Consider the following 22,466-nt stretch of genomic DNA (forward strand, 5'->3'; position numbering starts at 1 on the left):
GTGTGTGTGTGTGCATGTATATATTACATATTTATAGTCAAATGTATGTTTGTACTTCAGTATATTTCACACTGGGAATTTCCTTTGAAGAAATTTTGTCCTTAATGTGTCCTTTAAATACTAATATAAAGCCTGTAAGAAAACAAAAGTACAGTGATAGAAAATCATGACACCACAAAATATCAGTTTCTTTTTCTTTTGATTAACGTATCAAGAAAATATAAAAGCAGTGTTCTTAAAAGAGACATACCAAATAGTTAAACTTATATATGGAATCTAGAGAAACCAAGCAAAGGATCAGGCAAAGAGACACTGTAAGAGTGGCCCTTGAAAGCAGACTATAGATCTGAAACTATCATTAAGAGAGCAGTGTGGGGTGGAAACATAGTGAAATGGTGGTTGGTGGGGGATTATGAGCACTCTGGTGGTAGGGAAAATATGGTGACTTCCTCTGAGTAGAAAGATCCTATACTGTGAAAACTAAATAATGTTTAACAATGTTTTAAAATAATTCAGTGAATTTTTGTTGCTTTTATCTCTTGTAATGAAAAAGTGAGCTTAGTCTTTCAGTGGTCATAGGTAGAACTGTATGCTGCCAGATATTTTTTTCTTTTAATGTTACTATGACTTACATTTTTTCTTTTTTAGTTGAGGTAACATTGGATTACATTGCCATCTGTGATTCAGATGTACAGATTCATACATCTTCAGATTTTTATTACCACATCATATATAAAACATAGACACCCATAAACATCCAGCAAAGTCTATAGAATCTTCTTCCCCCTTTCATCTTACTACCCCTCCCTAAGGTATTCTCAATTTTCAGTCATGTTTCTAGAGTTCATTTTTGTTTGTTTTATCCAGCCCTTTTTATATTCTATATATGATTAAGTCCATCCAATATTTGTCTTTCGTCTCCTGATTTATTTCACTTAGGATTTACCACCTCCAGTTCTATCCAGTTGTTCCAAATGTCAACCATTCATCTTTTTAAAAAAGATTTATTTATTTATTTATTTATTTTTAAGATTTTTATTTATCTCTGCATACAGAAATGGGGTACAGGCCAGCAGTGCAAGGGTTGTGAGAGGATTTACCAGAAACAGAGTGGGGAACAGAATAGGCAGATACAAAGTACACTGCTGAGAGGAGCAGCTGATACGACAGGAGAGGTCTACACACCATGTGGGTCACCTCTGGGGCCAGGGATCCAACTGGCACTGAAGTGGCCCAGGTTTGCTTGGCTTACCTTAGCTCACAGTGCAGTGCTCCACCCACTGCACCAGCAAAGAGGGCCCTAAAGATTTTTTATTTATGCATACAGAACTGGGGTACAGGCCAGAGATACAGGGGTGATAAGAGAACTCATGAGACAGAGCTTAGGGCAGAACAGGCAGATCGTGGAAGTACACTGTTGAGGAGAACAGCAGGCAAACAGAAGAGGTCTGCTGTGCCATGTGGATCACTTTTGGGCTGGGGCTTGAACTTGCACCGAACTCCTGTGACTAGCTTACAATGCTGTGCCCTAACCCGTTGGGCTACCAGGGAGGGCCACTTTTTTTTTTTTTTAATAGCTGAATTATGTAGCAAAAGTTGTCACAGCTTCTTCTTCTTCTTCTTCTTCTTCTTTTTTTTTTTTAAAGATTTATTTATTTATTCATACAGAACTGGGGTACAGGCCAGAGATGCGGAGGGTGAGAGGCTTCACCAGAGACAGAGTGGGGAGCAGAACAGGCGGATCGACGAAGTACACTGCTGAGGGGAGCAGCGGGCGGGTCAGGAGAGGTCTGCCAAGCCATGTGGTCAACTCCGGGGCAGGCGGGAATAGAACTCATGTGGAAGTGACTTTATATTCTCAGTGCTGTGCTTTAACCTGCTGCGCCACCAGGGAGGGCCCGTCACAGCTTCTTAATTCACTCAGCTGTCCTTGGATATTTAGGTTGTTACTATAGCCTGCCTATTGTACATTGCACTACAATGAACGTGATAGTGGGTAGTTCCTTTGAGTTAATGTTTTTATGTTCTTCAGGTGAATACCTAGTAGTTGAGTTGCTATATCATATAATAGATCTATTCTTAATATTTTGAGATCACTCCCAAGTATGGAATTTTCCTTAAGGAATTAATGAGTCACTTCCCCACCAAAAGTGTGCAATGGTTCCTCTTTCTACACGCCCTCATCCACATTTGCTACTGGTCATTTTGGTATGCGTCATTCTCACAGCTGTGAGGGTAGTGTTTCCTTGTGGTTACATTTCCTGGATAATGATATGATATTATGTAGATGGTTTAGGTTTATACTTGCACAATGCTGTGCATTTTTCCATGTGATTCCTGGCTTTCAAATGAACTTTTTTCTTAACATAACTTTGAATATAACATTTCCAAATTTTAATATTTGTCTTTATAATCACACCTACTTGTGTGTATATATATGTATGTGTGTGTGTATACATATATATACATATATAAGTATCATATGCATATTTAGAATATGAATTAGAAATTATTTTTTTCATAGTATGTTGAAATTGAGATCTTTGATATATATATATATATATATATGTCCAAATTAATCTCTGCTTTTATGTTTTTTTTTGGTAAAGATAATTGTTTCTTTTTAATTCTAGGTAACTTTTAAAGCATCAAGACATTCAGTTTCACCAGATTTAAAATATGTTCTTCTGGCATATGACGTCAAACAGGTAAAGTAGTGATCTTTTTTGAAAACTATACTTTGTGATATATCCTGATAGTGTTTCCTAGCTTTACTTGGTCATCTACTTATGTGGAGGAAATATGGCTTGTCCAGTAGTTTTAGGGAACACTGATGACCAATACTGGATGAGAGAGTTTTGGGAACATCCCTATCTGTGCTACTAGTACTGACTGCCATTCTGTGCTGACCCAACTCCATTTTTTTTTTTTTTTTAGAGAAGAGAGCAGGGTTTTGCAAATACATTAAATAGAAGCTTATGCAATTTCAGTTGATTCTTATTGTGAAATTATATGTCCAGGTAGGTGTAGATTAGGGAGTTTCCAAAAAATGTGCTTTGAGTGTCATTGTATACATTGGGGAAGGATTGATTCATGTTATGGTCAATAGATTCTTTGATGGCATTTGAGAATAAGTCTTGTGACGGTACAAAATTCTGAAAGTGGGGCAAGTCTTAAGGTTATTCTGAAAAGAATAAACTATCTAATTGCAATTAGTGTTTCATTTTTCTATGTCAGATTTAGGCACAATAAGAGTGATCTTTATGGTTGTTGAGTATTTTATACTTACATATAATTTGCACTGTTGAAAAGCAAAGTAAATGTTGAAAAAGCAATTCAGCAGATAAGTTTTTGTAGTGAATAAGTGATTGGAAACCATTCAAGAAAGTTTTATGTGCTTTAAGATGGACAATAAAAATTTATAGACTTAAGGCAGGAAGACTCATGTAATGGGTTGAAAGCCTTTGAACTCATGAAATTTCACAGTTCATAGGCTGTCTATTTGATGGCTTTAATCTTTTGAAATATGCATTTCTAAGTTTATGGATGAGCTTATGTTTTTTTAACTTAAATTAATTAATTTACACTGAATATTCCAGGGTGATTAGAAGCAAAGTCATGTCATTTTTTTCTCTTATAAATCTTGGTCTTTTTTCTTCTATTCTGTTATCTTAAGTGAGATTCTAGAAATCACTTGTGATTCTAAAAAAAGATATTGTTATAAACAAAAATATTGCAACTTTGGGAAAGATTCATTCGTGTTATAGTCAATGGATTCATTGGTTGTATTTGAGAATAAGTCTTGTGTTTGTAGAAAATTCTGAAAGTGGAGCAAGTAATGAGGTTAATTTCCAAAAATATTTCAAAATTAGGTTATTTGTCCACATATTTTTAAAGTTAATAGCAACTGATCCATCATAAATTGAAAATAAATGTTAATACAAATATATTTTTGAATCACCAACATTACTGTGAAATAGCCTTCTGTGAAAATGACAGATGGATAGACATACAGACCAATGAAACCAAATACAGGTCCCCTAAATAAATCCACACAAATATGCCTAACTTATTTTTGAGAAAGGTGCAGAATCATCATTGGGAAAGATGTATGAATTTCAACAAATATCACTAGAGCAATTGGACATTCATTGGTAAAACAAAGGAACAAAAAAGCATTGCACTCACTGCAAAACTCAAAATGAACTGTGGATTAAATTTAAAACAAATTTGAAGTATGCAGGGGGAAAAAAAGGATCAGAAAAATCTCTGGGATGTCGGACTAAGGAAAAAACTTCTTAAACTGTACATCAAAATCATAATGTATACTTTAACGTGCCAGAGATATTGTGACTTTAAGAACCTTAAAGTCACTTGATATTTTGTTTTCCCAGTATATTGTAAAAGTTGTCTTCACACTATATTGTAGTGTATTGTGTGCCGCAATTAATTGTTTATAAAATGTTGGACATAACTAAATTAAAAAATACATTGTGCTTAAAAAAAATCTAAGACTTCGGAAAGTAATATTCTTTTCCTTATCGGGTGGTAGTTGCTGACTGAATCTGGGTAGCTTTGAAAATAGTTGAAATTGACTCTGCTTTACAAAAGACTTCTTTACAGCTTGCCATTATTTTAATAGCATATTATATACACCAGAGCTTTTTACAAAACTGGAATCTAGTCTCTTAAATCACTTTCCTATATAATATGTAATACCTGGTCTATTAGGTTTTATCATGAAATTACAACAATTCTTTCACACATTCATTCACCACTTCTAATTCCAGTTGTCTTGCAGTTTCCACCTCATCTTCAGTTATTTCCTCCAGTGAAGTCTTGAAACCCTCAGAGTCATCAGCGAGTATTTAGTAACTTCAATTGGAATATTAGTGTTGACATTTTGACCTCCTCCTGTGAATCATAAGAATCTTAAAGGTGGTTAGAATGGTGGCATTTTTCCAGATTTTTTTTTTTCAATTTCCTCTAATCAGATTCATCATAGGAATCACTATCTTTGACAGCTATAGTCATAAAAATGTGTTACCTCAACAGTAATACTTGAAAGTTGAAATGATTCTTTGATCTGTGGGCTGTTATATTTGCAGACATAAAAATAAGATTCTTCTCCTTGCATATCCCCATCAGAACTCTTGGATGATCAGATTCATTGTCAATGAGCAGTACTGACTTTGCAAAGAATATTTTTTTGAGCAGTAGGTGGGCTTAAAATATTTATCAAATCATGTGCACAGATATGCTACCATCCAGGTTATTTTTTTCCCCTTCCATTTATGGGCACAGGAAGATTTGGTTGATCATAATCATTAAAGGTTTTAGGATAGTTGGGCCTTAAGCCATAGGATTATTTTATTTTTGAATAAGTATTTAGATTAAAGTCACCATCTTCTTTGTCCCCTGATATAAAAGTCAGTTGCCCTGACTATAGCAGTCAAGCACTGTCTTCATTTAATTGAATGTCATCTTCTAACATAAGTATCTAATGTAAAACTGTTATCTGTATTGAAATTTATGAGCTTATGGGCAAATGGATTCAGCTTCAACAATTGCTGCTTCAACTTGAACTTTTATGCTTTCATGCTTTCCTTAAACATCAAAAACAAACCTGCTGATTTCATATTTTTTGTTCTATAGTTTCTTAACTTTCAGCCTTCAGAGTTTTGAATAAAATGAGTGTCTTCCTCTACACTAGGCTTTGACTCAAGAGAACATTGTAGTTGGTTTGTTCTTCTGTCCAGATAACTAAAACTTTATCCATACAGCAATAAAGCACTTTTTACCATTATCATTTATGTGTTACTATAATGGCACCTCACATTCCCTTCAAACTTTTTCTTTGTATGCACGACCTGTCTCACTATTTGTTGAAAGAAGTCAAGATGTTGATTTGACTTCAACTTTTGTCTCTCAACATTGCTTCCTCAGTAAGCTTAATCAGTTTTAGTGTTTGATTGAAGTAAGAGACATAATACTTTTCATTTCCTTCTTCTAACTATCAAAAAAATTTAATTACTCCAAAGGAAACTCCATATTCATTAATCAACCAGTGTTTATTCTTTACCTCAATCAGTATATAGATAGGTGTTATTTATTCTTATTTTATTAAGCCCTTAGTCTTAGTATAATGTTCATCTTTATCTCTATTATTACTTTTTTTTTTTTTGGTAGTGGAAGTTTATTTTATTTGGCCTTAATATGTTCCTGACTTTTTTAAAGTTACCATCTGCTTGTTGGATTGTTTCCAGACTTTAACTAGATCTGTGTTTGCATATCTTGAAGATAGGTTTCTTGTAAATACTAGAAGTTTGGACATGGATTGGAAATATACTCACTCATGCTATCTATACCTGTTGCTGGTTTATTACATTTAAGGTGTCCACTAAGTTATAAATGCAAAGCAGGTATGATTATTATAGCAGGTTTATGAGCTGTTTTTTAATCAAAAGCTGCACTACGAACCAAAACTGTAAAATATAAACCAATGGTTAGTTACTATTTTGAGAAGAGACTGAAGATTTTCTCTTGAGAATTATTGCTGTTAATTCTAATTTGATAATATGAATAGTATTTTCCCTAAGTAAATTATGATATCTGTGCTCTGTGGCATCAAAACTTTAATTTCCACAAAGTGGAAAGTTGCTTTCTTTTCTGGGGGGATCAGATTAATGATTTTTATAAATCAGGGATATAATATGATTCCTAGCTGACTTGAGGATATTTTATGCTTGTTGTGATAGGAATCTATAGAAAGATCAAGATAGAAGTTTTTTGTTTTTTTTTTTTTTCTCTTTCCTTTCTTCCCTGTAAGATTCTTCTAATGTGGCAAAGACACTGAGATATATCTGTACTTACTAAAAGGGAAAAGGAGTAGAAAGAGGGAAAATGAAGGAAAGATCATTTCTAGTTAAAATGAAGGGTATCTGCTTTTGAAGAGGTATAAAATAAATATTTACAATAATTGTTCCAATGCAGGGGCACTGCCTTGTCATTGTCTTCCTTATTCTGTACTATCTTTGCCTCATTCTAAAAGGAGCATTTTGCTGGTGATTATAGGAATTAAACCTGGCTGCCTTTGCTAAAGTGGAGGGGAATATTTCTAATTATGTCTTTTTATGGCCAGTCAGCTTCTCACAATGGCAGTACTTGTCATCTCAGTCGGGATCCTGTTTATAGGGAAGCCTACTCTACAACAAAGCTAAGTTAGAAACCTTCAGGTGGTAACTGATACACTAAAGTAGTAGGAAATCAGATTCTTTTAGAATGTCCCTCCAGTTTTTATTTTAAAATAAGGTTTTAAAGTTACATGGTAGCAGGGAAAATAGATGAAAGCAAATTAAGTACCACATCTCTCTCACACACACACACACACACACACACACGCATTTAAATTCATCCAACTGTTGTTAAGCATGTAAATGTATTTGAGAAAAAATATTTCTATAATTATGGTGTATAGTCTTGTTAATAGGACAAGGAAAGACAATCACTGTATGCTTTTTTCCTTACCCAATGACCATCATATGCACACTGATTACCTGGCAATAACTCAGAGGTAATTTTCTTACCTGTGTTCTCTTATATTCATCCTTACAGGAAGGGTGGTATAAGGATGGATGAATGGTCCTAGAAATAATGGGCTAACTTGCATACATCATCTCTTTTTTGAGATAATGGGCCCTGTCAGGTTTTTCTTCAATCCCTTTTGTTTCTTTTAATCAACTTTCCAAATTCAGAGTAAATGGATTTTTTTTTTCCTAAAGAAAATCTTTTGTCACCCTTTGTTTAAATTTTTTTTTTTTGATAGGATGAAATGTCTACCATCAGCCTGTGAGGTGCTTCTGGCTTTTTAATCTTATTTCTCCAAATGTCCCCTAACTTTAAGAGTTGTGGGGTTTCCTATACTACCTCAAATAACATCTCCCTTCCTATCATGAAGATTTCACTATTCTTCCACCTGGAACAAACTCCTGCCCATATATTTTCCTTTGTTTCAGTAACTTTTACTTAGTATTTAAAGGCCAACTCAATCATATTTGGTTCCAATCTCAAATCTGGACCAAATTCCCCTATCTGATGGTTCATGGAATAATACCTCCTGTTGGTAGAATTTATCACAGCTCTTATTGTATCTAACACAGTGCCTCAGAGTGTTGCTCAAAAAGATTTTTATTATTAATGTAGGAATTAATGAACTGGAGTCTATAGCAAACTTACTCCTTAATTTCCAGATGAAAGTTTGTGGCCTTTATACTTTTCATGACATTTGTTTTATACTTTTTTCTTAATAATGTGTCATGATATTTGATTTATTCACTTATGAAACTGTCCCTCGGCTAAAAGATTGACCCTTAAAATCAAAAACTTTGCTTCCTTGACTATAATCCCCCCCCCACTAGAGTTTCTCCAGTGAATGGCATATAGTGAACAATCCACATTTGTTGAACTACCACAGGAATTTTGTCTTCACTGTATATCAGAGTCATCTAGAGAGTTTAAAAATTATTAATGTGTAGGTCCCGCCCTATAAAGTTCTGATTTAATCGTTCAGGGACATAACCTAGACAGTAGAGGCTAAAAACTTTCCCAGGGGGGTTGTAATGTGCATCCAAGATTGAACACCACAGAATTTAAGTGAACCAGTCTTTTGTACATTTTTTATTCAATATAGCATGATTTTATAAAACAGTGCATGTTTTAGTAATGCAAGTTCATACCTCTTCATGTGTATATTAATACACCATTTCCACCAACAAAGTCCCAGTAACCTCCACCACAATACTCCATACAAAGAAAAGACTAGAAATAAAAATTAAAATCTATATCATGCCTCAGTTAATTTGTGCAAATGGCTTTATGCATACTCCCTTATTCCTTATAGTTTCTCCTTATAGTAGATGGGGTTATTCTTAATTTTTTTTTTTTGAAAATGTAAAAAATAGGAGATTCTCAAACTTGTCTTATATAATTTAGGATTGAAAGGTTGTATTCTTGTTTTCTGTTTTCTGGAACAGTTGTTCTCATTGTGTAATCCCAGAATAGTAGCATTAGGTTCACCTAGGCATTGCCTGAAATGCTGTATTGGAATTCTGCCCAGACCCACTGAATGAGAGACACTGGAGCTGGAGCTTAGCAATCTGTGGTTTAACAGGCCTTTGAGGTGGTTCTGATGTACACTCAAGATTGAGAGTCTCTGTCTAGAGGAGCTGATTCCCTAAAATCATAGAACACTCTCTGAGAAAATATCTATGCATTTAGAACGTAACTGTGTACATCACAATGATTTACAGAAAATATTATTTAAGAAAGATGACCTTTTATTTCTTTAGTATTTCAGATTATTTGGACCCCAAATTTAATAACTATTTCTTTTTAATCTTGGCCTCTGGTCTGACCTCATTTATCCTTCAAAGTTGATGCTTAAACTGTTATATTACTAAGGAGTGCATGGAATTTAGAGTAAAAATGTGCAAACTATTTATACTTAATTTTTGTTGATGTGTATACATGCATATATACAGGTGAAATTTTACAAACTTAGCAGATATTTGTAGCCATCGTCCAGGCAAAATCTTAAATATTACTGTGCTCCTTTCTAGTCACTATATACCACAATAGAGCTTACCATTTAAAGTTTGTTCTGTGTGTGTGTGTACACTTTTGTGTATACACATTTTATATATATATCTATCTATATATATATAGAGAGAGAGATCTAGATATATTCATATATCCGTAATTAAACCACTCCCTAAGTGGTTTCCTTGGTCATTTCTATATTATATACAGATAAGAGAATTAAGGATGCAAATGAGCTTACTTAAGGGCCCCAGATGCAGAGGTGCGACTCAGTTTCATCTCCTGTTCCAAAGCCTCTGGTTCTTTGATTGCATTAAAACTATTAGATATCTTTACAAATTTATTCTGTACTTTGACAGAATTATTTTCTCATTTATTTGAAATTATATCAAGTGAACACTATTTTTAATTAAGCCCTTGTAAGACAAATAATACTTATTTGTAAAATTTAGTTAGCATTTTTTATACTTCCTCACACTAGGAGTTATACTTTTTATTTGTATATATACTTTTTGGAAGTTGTCCTCAGAAATACCCAACTACATAATTGTATACAATTTGACACCATATAATTAAAAATAACTTTAAATAAGAAAAATTGCTGCAACATATGATAAAATCAAGATATTAAGCGATCTGGATTGTCAAATTATTTGTGGTTAATAGTATTTCCCATTTCATTCAAATTCATTTTCTATGTTAATCTGAATGAGGTTAAGATAGAGTTTGAACATTTATATGTCCATTTTACATATTTTCTCACTATTTGAGTTATTGATTCATTTGAATTTTATATGTTTCATTAAGCTATCCTTGAAAATCAGTAGTGTGTTTATGCACACACACACACATACACCTTCTAAAGACAAATAAGAAATAAATGGAAACTTTTTTTTTAGCAATTTTTAATTCTCTCTTGTAGCATTCTTACTGTTTGAGTTAAAACTACACATTGAATAGGCTAATGAATAGTTAAATTAGCTGCTTATTTAATACTGTCAACTTGTCTCATGTTTACAGTCAGAAACTTCAATTAAATATACTGTTGTTCTAACATAATTAGTACTGTCCTTTATACATGATGGGAAATAAATCTTCATGGGAATAAGTTCTTTGTGAACAGAAACATAAAATGTGAATGAATCATTCAAATTGTGTTTAATGGAATGACCCAATCAATTATACGTGTATTTCAGTAACTGTGTTGAAGTCTGTCTTCCTAACTTGATGCTCTAGGTGAGAATAGCATCGTTAATTCTCTAGAGTTGGATGCATTCATCCCAGTTTATGTTCCAACTATTCTGTAGCTCTGTAGACAAGCCTTTTTTATGATAGATATCTATTTTAACTAAGAAGTAATCACTGTAAAATGAATCCTGCATGCACTGCTGACTGAAAAAGTAACTCTAGTGAATTATCTAATTAAATTTTGGGCCTTAATACTTCACTGCTTCACAATTAGAGAGACATATTTAAGAAGTCTCTGGGAGTGCATGATCTGGTCATGGGATTAGCTCAGCTATTAAACTTCATACACTTGGGGTGCACTAATATTTTAAATAATTGTATTAACAATAAACTAAGGGAAATTGTAGCCTAAGAAAATGACAGTGTTCAAATACATAGAACTTGCAGTTAACTCTGAGGTCATCCTGTCTTCCACTGCCCATAGAATGCCCTGTTTTTTTCTACTGTCACTACATCTGCTCACCTGTGTTCCCATTAACCTCCTTACTAAAGACAGTAAGGCATGGAAAAATATGTTAATGATAATCTGTGATTTCTTTTCCTTGGCTAAAGCAGAATTCTGTGAGATTATTAAAAAGGAAAGGGAGGGAGGAAGGAAGGGAGGGTGAAAACATAAATTTTAGAAGACAATAAATTGATTTAATCTGTTTATTTTTATTAACTTGGCTACAAAAAATCAAACTTACATATATATAGCTTAGCTTATATATGTGCTACTTGGTGCTGCTCTATAATACAGCTGTAAATAGTCAGATGTTCCAAGGGCAATTGGAAAACATCTTAGATTTTTTACCTACCTGGAGATTGTATATAAGAAGACAATACTACTCAAAGATTTAGAAACTATAATAAAGGGTTCAGTATGTAACTGTGGAAAGAGAAAACTTGAAAAACAGAGCAAGAATGATAAATATCCTGAGTAGTGAAATATTCTTGCAAAGAATAGTTTAGATGGATTTTTAAAAATTTAATTTATTTATGCACACAGAACTGGGGTACAGGCCAGAGGCGCAGGGGCGGTGAGTGGATTCACCAGAGAACAGGCAAACCGACAAATTACACTGTTAAGAGGACCAGCAGGCCGGTCAGGAGAGGTCTGCTGCGCCATGTGGGTCACCTCCTGGGGCGGGGATTGAACTCCTGCTGAAGCATAGCTTCTTATTGCTATGCTTTAACTCGCTGCACCACCAGGGAGGGCCCTTAGATGGATTTTTTAGCATAAAACAAAGGTTTCCATAGCATAAACACAGGAAGAAAAACATGAGACTCTCTGCTAATGTGTCAAGTTTGAAATCTTGCAGATAATACAGTCCCAGATTTTTCTGATTTTAGCTGATTGTAGTAGAGTTTGCTTCATTGAGTCATATACCTATTTTGAAAATGATCAAATATAGAATAAAGTTTCCAAATAGAATAACAATAATAATTCGTACTCTACTGAGGAACAACCTGAGTTAGCAGTGTTCTTCATAGTTAACCATCTTCATAGGAAAAGGTCAAATTTTCCAAACTCCACTCTCGAGCAGGAAAGATAAGTTGAAAGGAGGGACAAATCTGAGTCTTATTTTTTTTTTTACAGTTAACTACTGGACTTTTGGTAGTTAAAATCACTGGGATTTTTGGTGGTTACGCTTCTGGATTTCCAGACGTTAGTAATTAAAGTTCTGGCACATACCCCACTGGTGTGGAGGGGTAATCTGCCAGGTCACCACATAAGGCTTTGTCTGGGACCTTGGTCTGTGCTCAGTGGATGTGTTCTGAGGACAGGCAAATGGTATATGACCACAGGACAGTCAGTATTTTTTCTTTCCCCATCTCCCTCTTCCTCACTTTCTATTTAAGCAAATTGAATTATTGTTGTTTTACACTGTGTCTACTTTTTGGTGAAGTCCTGCATCTGATATAAGCATGCTGGTTGAGGACACACCAACCAGGTCATCCCCATGGGGTTGGCTCTGTTTATCTATAAAACTTCAAAGATAAAGAAAAAAAAAATGTGTGTGCATAGAAATCCAGTAGTGTTTTCTGATTATAACAAGAGACAATAATATTGTGTGTGATTCCTAATTGGAGTCTACACTAATTAACTTTTAATTGTTTTTGTGTTGCTTATTTAAGAAAGAAAAACAGTTAAGGTTTGTATGTTAGTAATTTAACCCAGTCAAAGAAAGTGGGTGATGTGTGAGTCCTCTTAATTAGCCAAATGAAAAGGACCTTAATGTTTCTGAATAAATGGAGTGGAGAATATAATTAGAGTAATGAAGCCAACACAATTTTAAAAGACCTCAGCCAGAAAATGACTACAGTTTATTGTCAAAAAAATTGATGTTCATTTCTTAAAACAAAATTTTTATTTAGATGAGCTATTTAATCTGGTGTATATGTTGTACCTTGTACCAGGAACATAACGAAGTATTCATAATCATACTTACTTTTACTTATTTATGCATAATTATTTTCAATGTAATTTTTCACAATTTTATCTACCATTGTTCTTTAACTGGACCTTAATTTAGGGCTTTAACTGGACGTTAATCTGTGTTAATCCAGCATTAGCTACTATGTAAATACACTTTATTGCCAGTTGTTTGCTTTTTGAATAGCTGAAACCAGGGGCAGAGTGAGAGGGTGACAGCTTCTGTACTTAGTGGAAGAAGACACTTTACATTCTTAGCAACCTTTAAAGGATCTTGTTTCAAAATCGGATATAATTTATAAAGCTAACAAAAATCCAGTGGTAACTAAAGTTTGACCTTCATAAAAGAATTAGATAATAGATGTGTTTCCAAATAAATTTCATCCTTATACTAGTTGTTGTATGTATATTTTTCTCCTCAAATTTGTGAATAATACCTGATTAGCAATGACTTTTGTATTTTTTTTTCATTCTGTTTAGAAACATGCTTCTCCCTTATATATTTCAAATACAAAATATCAATAATTTTTAAGGTAGGGGTTTTGCTTTGTCATTAAATCCCCTGTACGTGGAATTGAGGAGCAAATTTTACACTTAATTAATTTATTTATCTATTGACAAAGCCCTTGTCTATTTTTTAGAAATATAAGATTTCTTCCATCAGGTGTGCATACTATATTTTCCGATCACCAAAACAGCTTACTATCCTTGCTGCATTCTCCTCCAGTTCTGTTCTCTGTTCTCTCTCCCCCTTCTCCCTCCCTCCCTTTCCACCTGAGTGTCTCAGAACTATGGTCTTTAGTCCTACAGTTTGACTGTATCTGATCCTTTGTTGGGTTTCTCTAGATTCCACATGTAAGTGAAGACATCTGGTGTTTCTCTTTCTCATTCTGGCTCATTTCTCTTGGAACAACTTTCCTTTTTACTTACTATGTATACCTATTTTGTATAATAACATAATTACTTTCTGAGATGAGGATAACTTATTAATCAATTATTTTACCTATATTTGCAGATTCAGTAATGCTATAATTCTGTCTATTATAATAAAAATATTTTTGAATTATTGGCATATCTTTTGCAAAAACATGTTGCAAAAGATAATGTGAAAGGGAACTTTAAACAATGTTTTTTTTTTGATTGTCATGAGATTAGTAAAGAATACAAAATCTATAACTATGGAATTAATCGATTATACTTTTTAATTCATTCAATCTAAAATAAAGTCTTTATTTTCAGAGAAATTATTATATAAATAAACCAAAAGCATACAGCACACTTCCCAAATATTTGGATATTTAGTTTTTTTTTTTTTCAAATTTGCTTGCTATAATAATTCTTTGATAATTATTAACACCCTTAAAACTGTATCCATAATTCATCAGATACAAATAACAGGTACAAATAACAGTTATTTTTAAAGGTTATTGAAGTATATTGCCATATTCATTTCCAACAAGTTTATCTCAGATAACATTCTCATGAATTCTGTGTTATTATGTTTGTATTCTTTTAATTTGACCTTTTAAGCATTATTATTTTTTTGGATGAGAAAATTGAATAAAAAGTTCAAGTGATTTGATGAAGACCTGCTAGATAATAGCAGAGCTAGGATCAAAATTAAAGGTCATAATATTAATCACAGTGTTGAAATTATTTTAATGGAAAATGTTATATTCATTAATCACAAATTCTTTCAATAAGTATTCATAGTGTGCTCACTGTGTGCTCAGCATTGTATATGTGCTCTGGATACCACACTGGACAAAATATGTGAGAATTTGTTGCCCACATGGAGCTTGTTTACTAAGACATAAAGATCAAAGAAAATAAATAGATAAATGACATGTTAAACATAATAAGTTCTGTAACCGTTGTGACCATATAATTACAGTGATTGCATAACAATAGTGACTCAATATTTCTAGTGAAATTACATCCAAATGATGGGCACAGGAAAAATTTTCCCTTTAGGATCTAGTACAAATGAGTAGTTTTGGTAACAGAATTAACAAAATATTTTGATTAGAATTTATTTTTAAGAGATTAAACTTTTCTATTTAGGAGCCATTTGTGTTGATTTCAACAATTTTTTTGTTGTCTTTTCCCATGAGGTTGAAAACACACATATTCTATTGCATTTCAGTAGTCTCATATTTCAGTAGCTTCACTTGGGATGTACAGAAAGCTTAAGTATTTACTGGAAGAGCAAGGTGTCATCTCTTAGGCCTCAGAAGTTGTTGCATTAGGGTGAGTTCCTCAAGACAGCAGGCTTCTGAAAGATTGGGATAAGAGAGTTTAATCTTAGTCACACATGTCTAAGATTCTTTGAGGTCATGACAGATGGCAAACACTGAGAGTGCCAGAAAATCCCAGTTCATTTTGGAAATTATATGGCCTGAGTCAAATCTTGAACTTTCACCTTGTCAAAGACAAAAGGTCATACAGCTCTCTTGGACAAAATATTTTAGTAAATGAATAATAGTTTAGTAAATGAATAATGTTCAGAGTGTTTAAGTTTATGATATTGATGAAATATCTAACTTGAACTGGTGCTAGGGAGAGCTGGCAACCATGTTACTCACAAACATGATGACATCTATCAACTTTCATGTGAAGATATATTTAGGTTTTGAAACATTTAGGTTTATCCATTTTGAATAAATGCTAATTTCTCCTTGATCTCTTACATCTTACATTTTGTACCATGTGACTAAAAAGTTACTGTTTATAGGTTATATCTCTACTACGGGAGGTAAGCTCCTTGATGACAGACACTAAGATTTGTATTGTCCACCTATTTTCCCTATCCTGTCTGGATTGCAATAGAAAGCAGTAGTTGCTCAGGCTCTCTATTTGTGAAAAGGATAGATGTCTCTTATGTCAAAGAACAATAGCTACTACTTGTAGTTTTGTTGAAATATGACTGCTGCTTCTAGATATTACTTTTAATGATCATCAACATCTGATTATTATTCTTTCTACTTGTAACAAAGAATTAGGAGATGAAACCTAACTGATAAAAATCAAGTGGGGAAGGTAAGCATTGTGTTGATTTTAATGCCAGCTGTGCACATTATATTAATATTAAATGGATTTTTATTTAACAATTGTAACTTCAAAGAGGAAAATTATTTATCTGCAACAGTTGAAATCATTCTTTCCACACACACTGTATAGATAATAGAAATGAGAATAAAAACTGAATCTAAAAGTACCTTACTTATTTTCTTTCTGAAAATATAGTCTAGTAAAAACTGAGAAATATTATGTGCTTTTAAATCACTTTTATATATGTTGTATATCACCTTGTACCACTAAAGTTATAATAATAAGAAAAACTCAATTATGGTATGTATTTATAGAATATTAAATAATCCTTAGGAAATGCCATTGTAGTTGGCTTTCTGGAACTATAGGTGTGTGTCATTACATATATTTCTTGTTTGATATTTAAATTTTTCGGGCTATTTGCCACAGAGACGTTCATGAACCATATGACAGAAGGTAACCAATTTCTATTCCTATAATTCCTTTCATGCTAAGACTTCTTTCCCATTTATGTCATATTAATTTCTAAACACACATAACTTTAAAAATGTATAAAAGTAAAACCTCCATAAAAGCCATAGGACATAGAAGACCTCTCAGTTAGGTGGTTAATCTTGCATGGCGGGTTGCTTTTCTCTTGTCCAGAATACATTCAAGCACAGAGTTGAACTGTGTAGCCTAAAACTACCTATTTAATCCTTTGTTCCCACCAGGACTAGCACTCCAGTTAGAAGCTTTAAGTTGGCCTCAGTTTAGATCTGGCTGATAGCAGAATTAGACAGTTATTTCTAGACTAGTTCATTTTCATTTGCTGTCCTTAAAGACAATATAGCATATGACACTTGAATATATAGTCCCCAAGAAGTGGATGTCACCCAGAAAGAGGGGCAAACTATGGCTGTCCTGCTTCAGAAGTGAATTGAGTGGGAGAAATGTGGTGGTTATAGTCTAGGGGTATTTCCTTTTGCCTTATTTTTTTCTTTTTTTTCTTGTATCTTTGTTGTTGTTGCTGTTGTTTGGTAGACAGTTTATCCACTGGAATTTTGTCTTTGCTGTTGCCTAAGTTATTTTCTATCTTCCAGATAAAGGAAGGTGCTCTGAGAGTGTTATTGAGAAATGGCAGTACTTTTATGTTAGAGGGACTTTCAACCACCCTGATTTATTGCTGAGAAAATTGAGGCCCAGATAAGTCAAATGATAGAAACATAGGCAGTGGTAGAATTTGACCTAGAAACTAGGTCTCCAAATTTTCAAGTAAAGAACTTTTTTTTTTTACCATATTATTCTTTACATAATCCCATGTCAGTAGAAAAGGGAGAAATTCCTCCCCCCCAAAAAAAAAATCAGAAAAAGACAGACTTATCTTTATCTCTTTTAAATACTAATTACATATCATTTTTAACTTCTACTTATTCATTTTCAAATAATTAAAATCTCAAGATATGTGCTAGAAACTATGAATAATAATAATTACATACAGTTTCTGTCCTTTACTTGGAGAGTTTATACTGTAGTGTGTGAAATGTGTATAATAAAATTATAGTGTGTTATAAGGACGAGTTTTCAAGAGTTCATGAAATCTCACAATTCCAAGAAATTACCATGAAAACTTTATCTTTAAGATTGAGTAGTGGTTTTTAGGGTTAAAAATAGAAAGTGAGAAGCTGCCTTTAGTTACTGAACTAGAGTCATGAAAGTTCCCAGCTTGGTGTTCCCAGCAGGGACATCCTTGATAAGGCAGGAATGTCAGAAGATGAAATATGGAAGTAATTCTGAAGATGTTCAATCCATCTGCTTGCTAATTATTTTCAATTTCTAAAGTCAGTTGAGATGAAATAAAATCACGAATCCCTGAGTCCTCCCTCACATTCTTCAAAGAATATATGAGATTTTTTCCATCAGTCAAAATACACTGATTGGTTGGTCCAGTTATTTGCCCCTGCATGCTGCTATTAGACTTTATGAACCTGGCAAGATCAAAGACACTTACAGGGCTTGATTTCCACCCTTTGACGCAGGGCTGAGGAACCGAATGTCTCTCCTCCTTATATTTTCATTCTTGCTACTAGAGTGTCTCCAATCCACTCTTGAATTGTTAGTACTCTTTCTTTTTCTGCTTCAGAGTGGAAAAGGCAGCAAGAATAAGTCATCAACTTTGGGCTTGGTGACTTTTTTTTTTTTTTTTTAGATTTTTCAACTTCTGGATTGTAATGACATAAGAATGGGTGTGTTTCAGCCCCTGCCTTCCTAACTGATAACCAAAAATTTTATCAAAGATCAAACAGCTAATCTTACCTCACTGCTTCCTTATAGACAGATGAATGCATTTTCTTTTGATTAAAACTGAAGTCAGTAAACATATTATTTTCTAATCAAATATTAAATATATTTATTTTGGGTATATATGTATATGTGTATTTTATGGCATTTTATTGTGTATTTGGCATGCCCCCAATGTGGATAAACAAACATTTATAATGAATACATGGTTCCCTTGTGATGGGACAGACATATTTCTTTCCCTTTGAGAGTCCATATTAAATCTATCGTTACCTTTTTTCTTCAATATTTATTATTATGTATTTTGTGAATAAGCAGTGGTAACCAAGAGAATTACTACTCTTTTTAGGATAAATTAAATAACCATACACCTGATAAGATACAGGGGTAGGGATAGAATAAAATGGAATACATGATATATGATCCTCCCAAAGATTAGCCACAATATCTGCATTTAACTCCTTGAACTATAGATAGAAAAGGGCTTGGTGAGTGTGGTTTGATGAAGTAAAATATAAATCCTTTGGAAAATGTGGCAAAATTGGAAGTTGTAGTGGACAGCATGCAAATGTTGGGGAAGACAGATTTTTTTCCCTCTGACTATTTTGGGATGACAGGGGCTTTCCAGCCACTCCAGGCCTTTTGTGCAGCATTGCAGCTGCATTGCATACACAAAAGCAGTTTCACTCTAACATTCATTATTGGACTCTTACCAATAGAGCTAATATCTGCTGAGCCTGATAAGGAATGAATATAAAATCCTTAGAAGCTGTGACCCCAGACTTTGAGAAGCTTATAATTTGATATTCTTTCCTTGACTCATTTTTACTTCTGCATACAACCCTTTATTCCTGACACCAAATGTCACCTCATATCCACTTCCATCCCAGTATTGCCCTACAGAAAAACTTGAAGCAAGACAAGAATGATAACTTACTATAAAATTCCCAGTGAGGTCACTCTTCATCTTTCATTTTGTTAAATAATCAGAGAACTATTTTAAAAACTGCCTGGCTATAATGTATAAAGCAATTTTGAAAGGATGTTTTTTTGCAGAGTTATAGCACTGGAATAATTTTATAAAAACTTCAATATCTTTGAAAAAGTCCCTTTGCACACTGGAATATATAAGTCTTCACTGATGGAGTTTATAATTTAAAAAGAAACAAAAACAACAACAACAAAATATCTTATCTCACTTGCCATTTACAAATTAATTTCATTGTCTAGATCAGGTTTGATGAATGTTTTTGTTATGGTAAATGTTAGGAGATCAGGCATAATTTGTATTTCTTTACATGTAAGAAAAGCACCACCCTGATATTTTTGAGTTGAAATGGTGTCTATACTTGTTAGAAGAAAATCAGTGTTAAAATGCATTTCACTTAATAACTCAATTAACTTGAAAATAGTACTTGAATAAATGTCATTTTAACTTTTGCACAATAAAATCTTGCTTAGCTAAAATGTACTTATAAGAAATATCAGATAACCAGAAGGAATGAAATTATAAGGCAACTCATGGAATTTAGAAAACTATTACCTGGAATTTAGAAAACTATTATAGAAAATTTGGGGGTAGGGAAGGATGTGTAGAAGGTTATAATCATGTAATCTGACTGCTTATTATGATTTTAAAATTATAATTTAGAAATGTAAGTCTTCTGGGATTCTTAAAGCGAGTTGTTTTCCTATAAATGAGGCTCACTTACAAACCAAGGAAGCCAAACAGATTAATGATGGCACAATCAACAAAAATGAAGTAAACCTCTGATGACTCCTCAAGTAACTGAAATCCAGTAAAAATGCTTTTTTGCTGATGTTGTGCTGAAAATACATACAGGGAGGAGATGCTAAGGGATTTAGTGGAATAGACCAATTAGGAAATATAAGTGTGTAAAGACATATTCAGAATGCTAAGGGTGCTTGTCACTCCTCAGTGTAGAAAAGTCAGTGATGCCAGGAGGAGCTTTATTTAGTATGAAAAAGTTTAGTTACATCAATCTCTATACCCTTTATTTTCCAACCTTTATTTTCCAACCATTAATGACTAAAAAAGAGACAGTCCCTTGCCATCTAAAAGTGGATGGTAGGAGAAGGTCAGTCATTACACATGTAAAGGTAGCGGGCAATATATGACATAACCACATTTTACCACATAAATGTGTATTACAGATTACAAAGAGTGTCTGACTTTACTAATTAATCCCCTCTAAATGTTGAGGATTCAAGCAAGTGCTATATATTATGAGTTACACAATAGAAGAAGGGCAAGAAATATCCTGAACAGTGCTGAGGTGAGATAGGGCCCTGGATTTGTGAGCTGATGATCAGGGTGTGGTTGCAGAAAACATGCGTTGGATGGGACTCTACTGGAGTCTGCACAGAAGACTGTGTGCCTCTTCATATATTGCCTCTATTGTTAACATCTGGAATATCCACCCAGATGTGTGTTTCTCTAGCAGGTTATTGAGACTTATGTAATTTCTAGGTCATTTTTCTGTCACCTGCTTCCATGCATCCATCAAATTCTAAATGGTTCTGGGGCCATTGTGTAAGATAGTATCTTCTGCAGTGTGGAGGGTCTGATTGAGAAAACCATGCCTATCATCATGGGGCATTTAATAACTAGAAGTTTAAACAAGAAAGGTTTAGGTCCAGGGTGGGGGGGGGAGGGAGGTTTACAACAAAATGTACCTTGAAGCAACTGTATATTCATTTTAAAATTATGTTAATTTCCATTTTAATTATAATGTTACTTGAATCTAGAAAACATGACAATGCTATATAACAAATTAAGCACATGTATATAATGATCCTCTTCTTTCACCAAAATATAGTATTATCTTTATTGCTTTATTATGTCACTGATATCAGAAGTGTCCACTACCTTTGTGCTACCATGGCTGTCACTTGCCCAGTTGTGCTGTAATGAGATATCCAACTGTTGCTTCCTGTTGCTTCCTCTGCATTTCACTGCAAAGACTTACTCAGGACCCTTCTTATCTGGGGCTCCAGTAACCATACCTCTGCTACTGCTGGACACATCCCATGAAGTTATAGCTTTGTACAGATAAATCTATTTCCTAAAAACTTTAAAAGATTGAATCCCTTCTGTTGAATATTGAATAAATGAGTGAACCTAGTATCAACATAGTGAACCCAGAACTGACTTTTTGACATAGTTTTCTAAATCTGCACTGTGTACTCTTTGTGTCTTAAAAGTGTAAAATGTATCTTCTATGCCTGTCTTACTGACTGTTCTCTTAGTTTCTTAGTTGTTTCTCTGAGTTAAAACTTTTTTTTTTTAATTTTCTAAACCAAACTGATGCATCCTTCAGCAATTAGCCCAAAGATTTTCCATGCTCTCTCTCTCCCCTTCCTCAATAATGACTGAGATCGTACAAATTTATTACCATTCTGGTGATACTTTATGAATGTTGACTTGTGGGAATCAATATATCTCATGCCACTTGGCCATGTTTATTAATTCCATCCTTTAACATCACTGGCCAGAATATCATCTTTCACCTATGTTGCTGCAATTGCATATCCATTGATCTATTCAGCCAACACATCCCACCTTCTTCTCTAGTACATTCTGCACAAATAAATTAGAATTTTTAAAGGAGCATAATAACACAAGTATGACTGTAACATTTGTTTGCTTAAAATCAATAATATAGGGTTCTCCCTGGTGGCGCAGCAGGTTAAAGCACAGCACTATGAAGCTAAAGCCATTTCAACATGAGTTCGATCACTGCCCCAGAGGTGACCCACATGGCGTGGCAGACCTCTGCTGGTCCACCCACTGTTCCCCTTAGCAGTGTATTTTAGTAGATCCATCTGATCTGTTCTGCACTCTGTCTCTGGT

General features: G+C 33.7%; 1 protein-coding gene across 3 annotated transcripts in view; it reads left to right on the forward strand.

Moving 5' to 3' along the window:
- Positions 1-22,466, forward strand: part of DPP10 (dipeptidyl-peptidase 10 (non-functional)) — a 1,217,772-nt gene that overhangs the window by 968,643 nt on the left and 226,663 nt on the right. For all 3 annotated transcript variants that reach the window (XM_012726412.1, XM_004674706.2, XM_004674707.2), the window contains exon 5: positions 2,634-2,708. In XM_012726412.1, coding sequence (XP_012581866.1) covers positions 2,634-2,708 — 75 coding nt within the window. The remainder of the gene's footprint in view (positions 1-2,633; positions 2,709-22,466) is intronic.

This window comes from Condylura cristata, unplaced genomic scaffold (assembly GCF_000260355.1).
Source record: "Condylura cristata isolate star-nosed mole 26May11 unplaced genomic scaffold, ConCri1.0 scaffold00002, whole genome shotgun sequence".
NCBI lineage: Eukaryota > Metazoa > Chordata > Mammalia > Eulipotyphla > Talpidae > Condylura > Condylura cristata.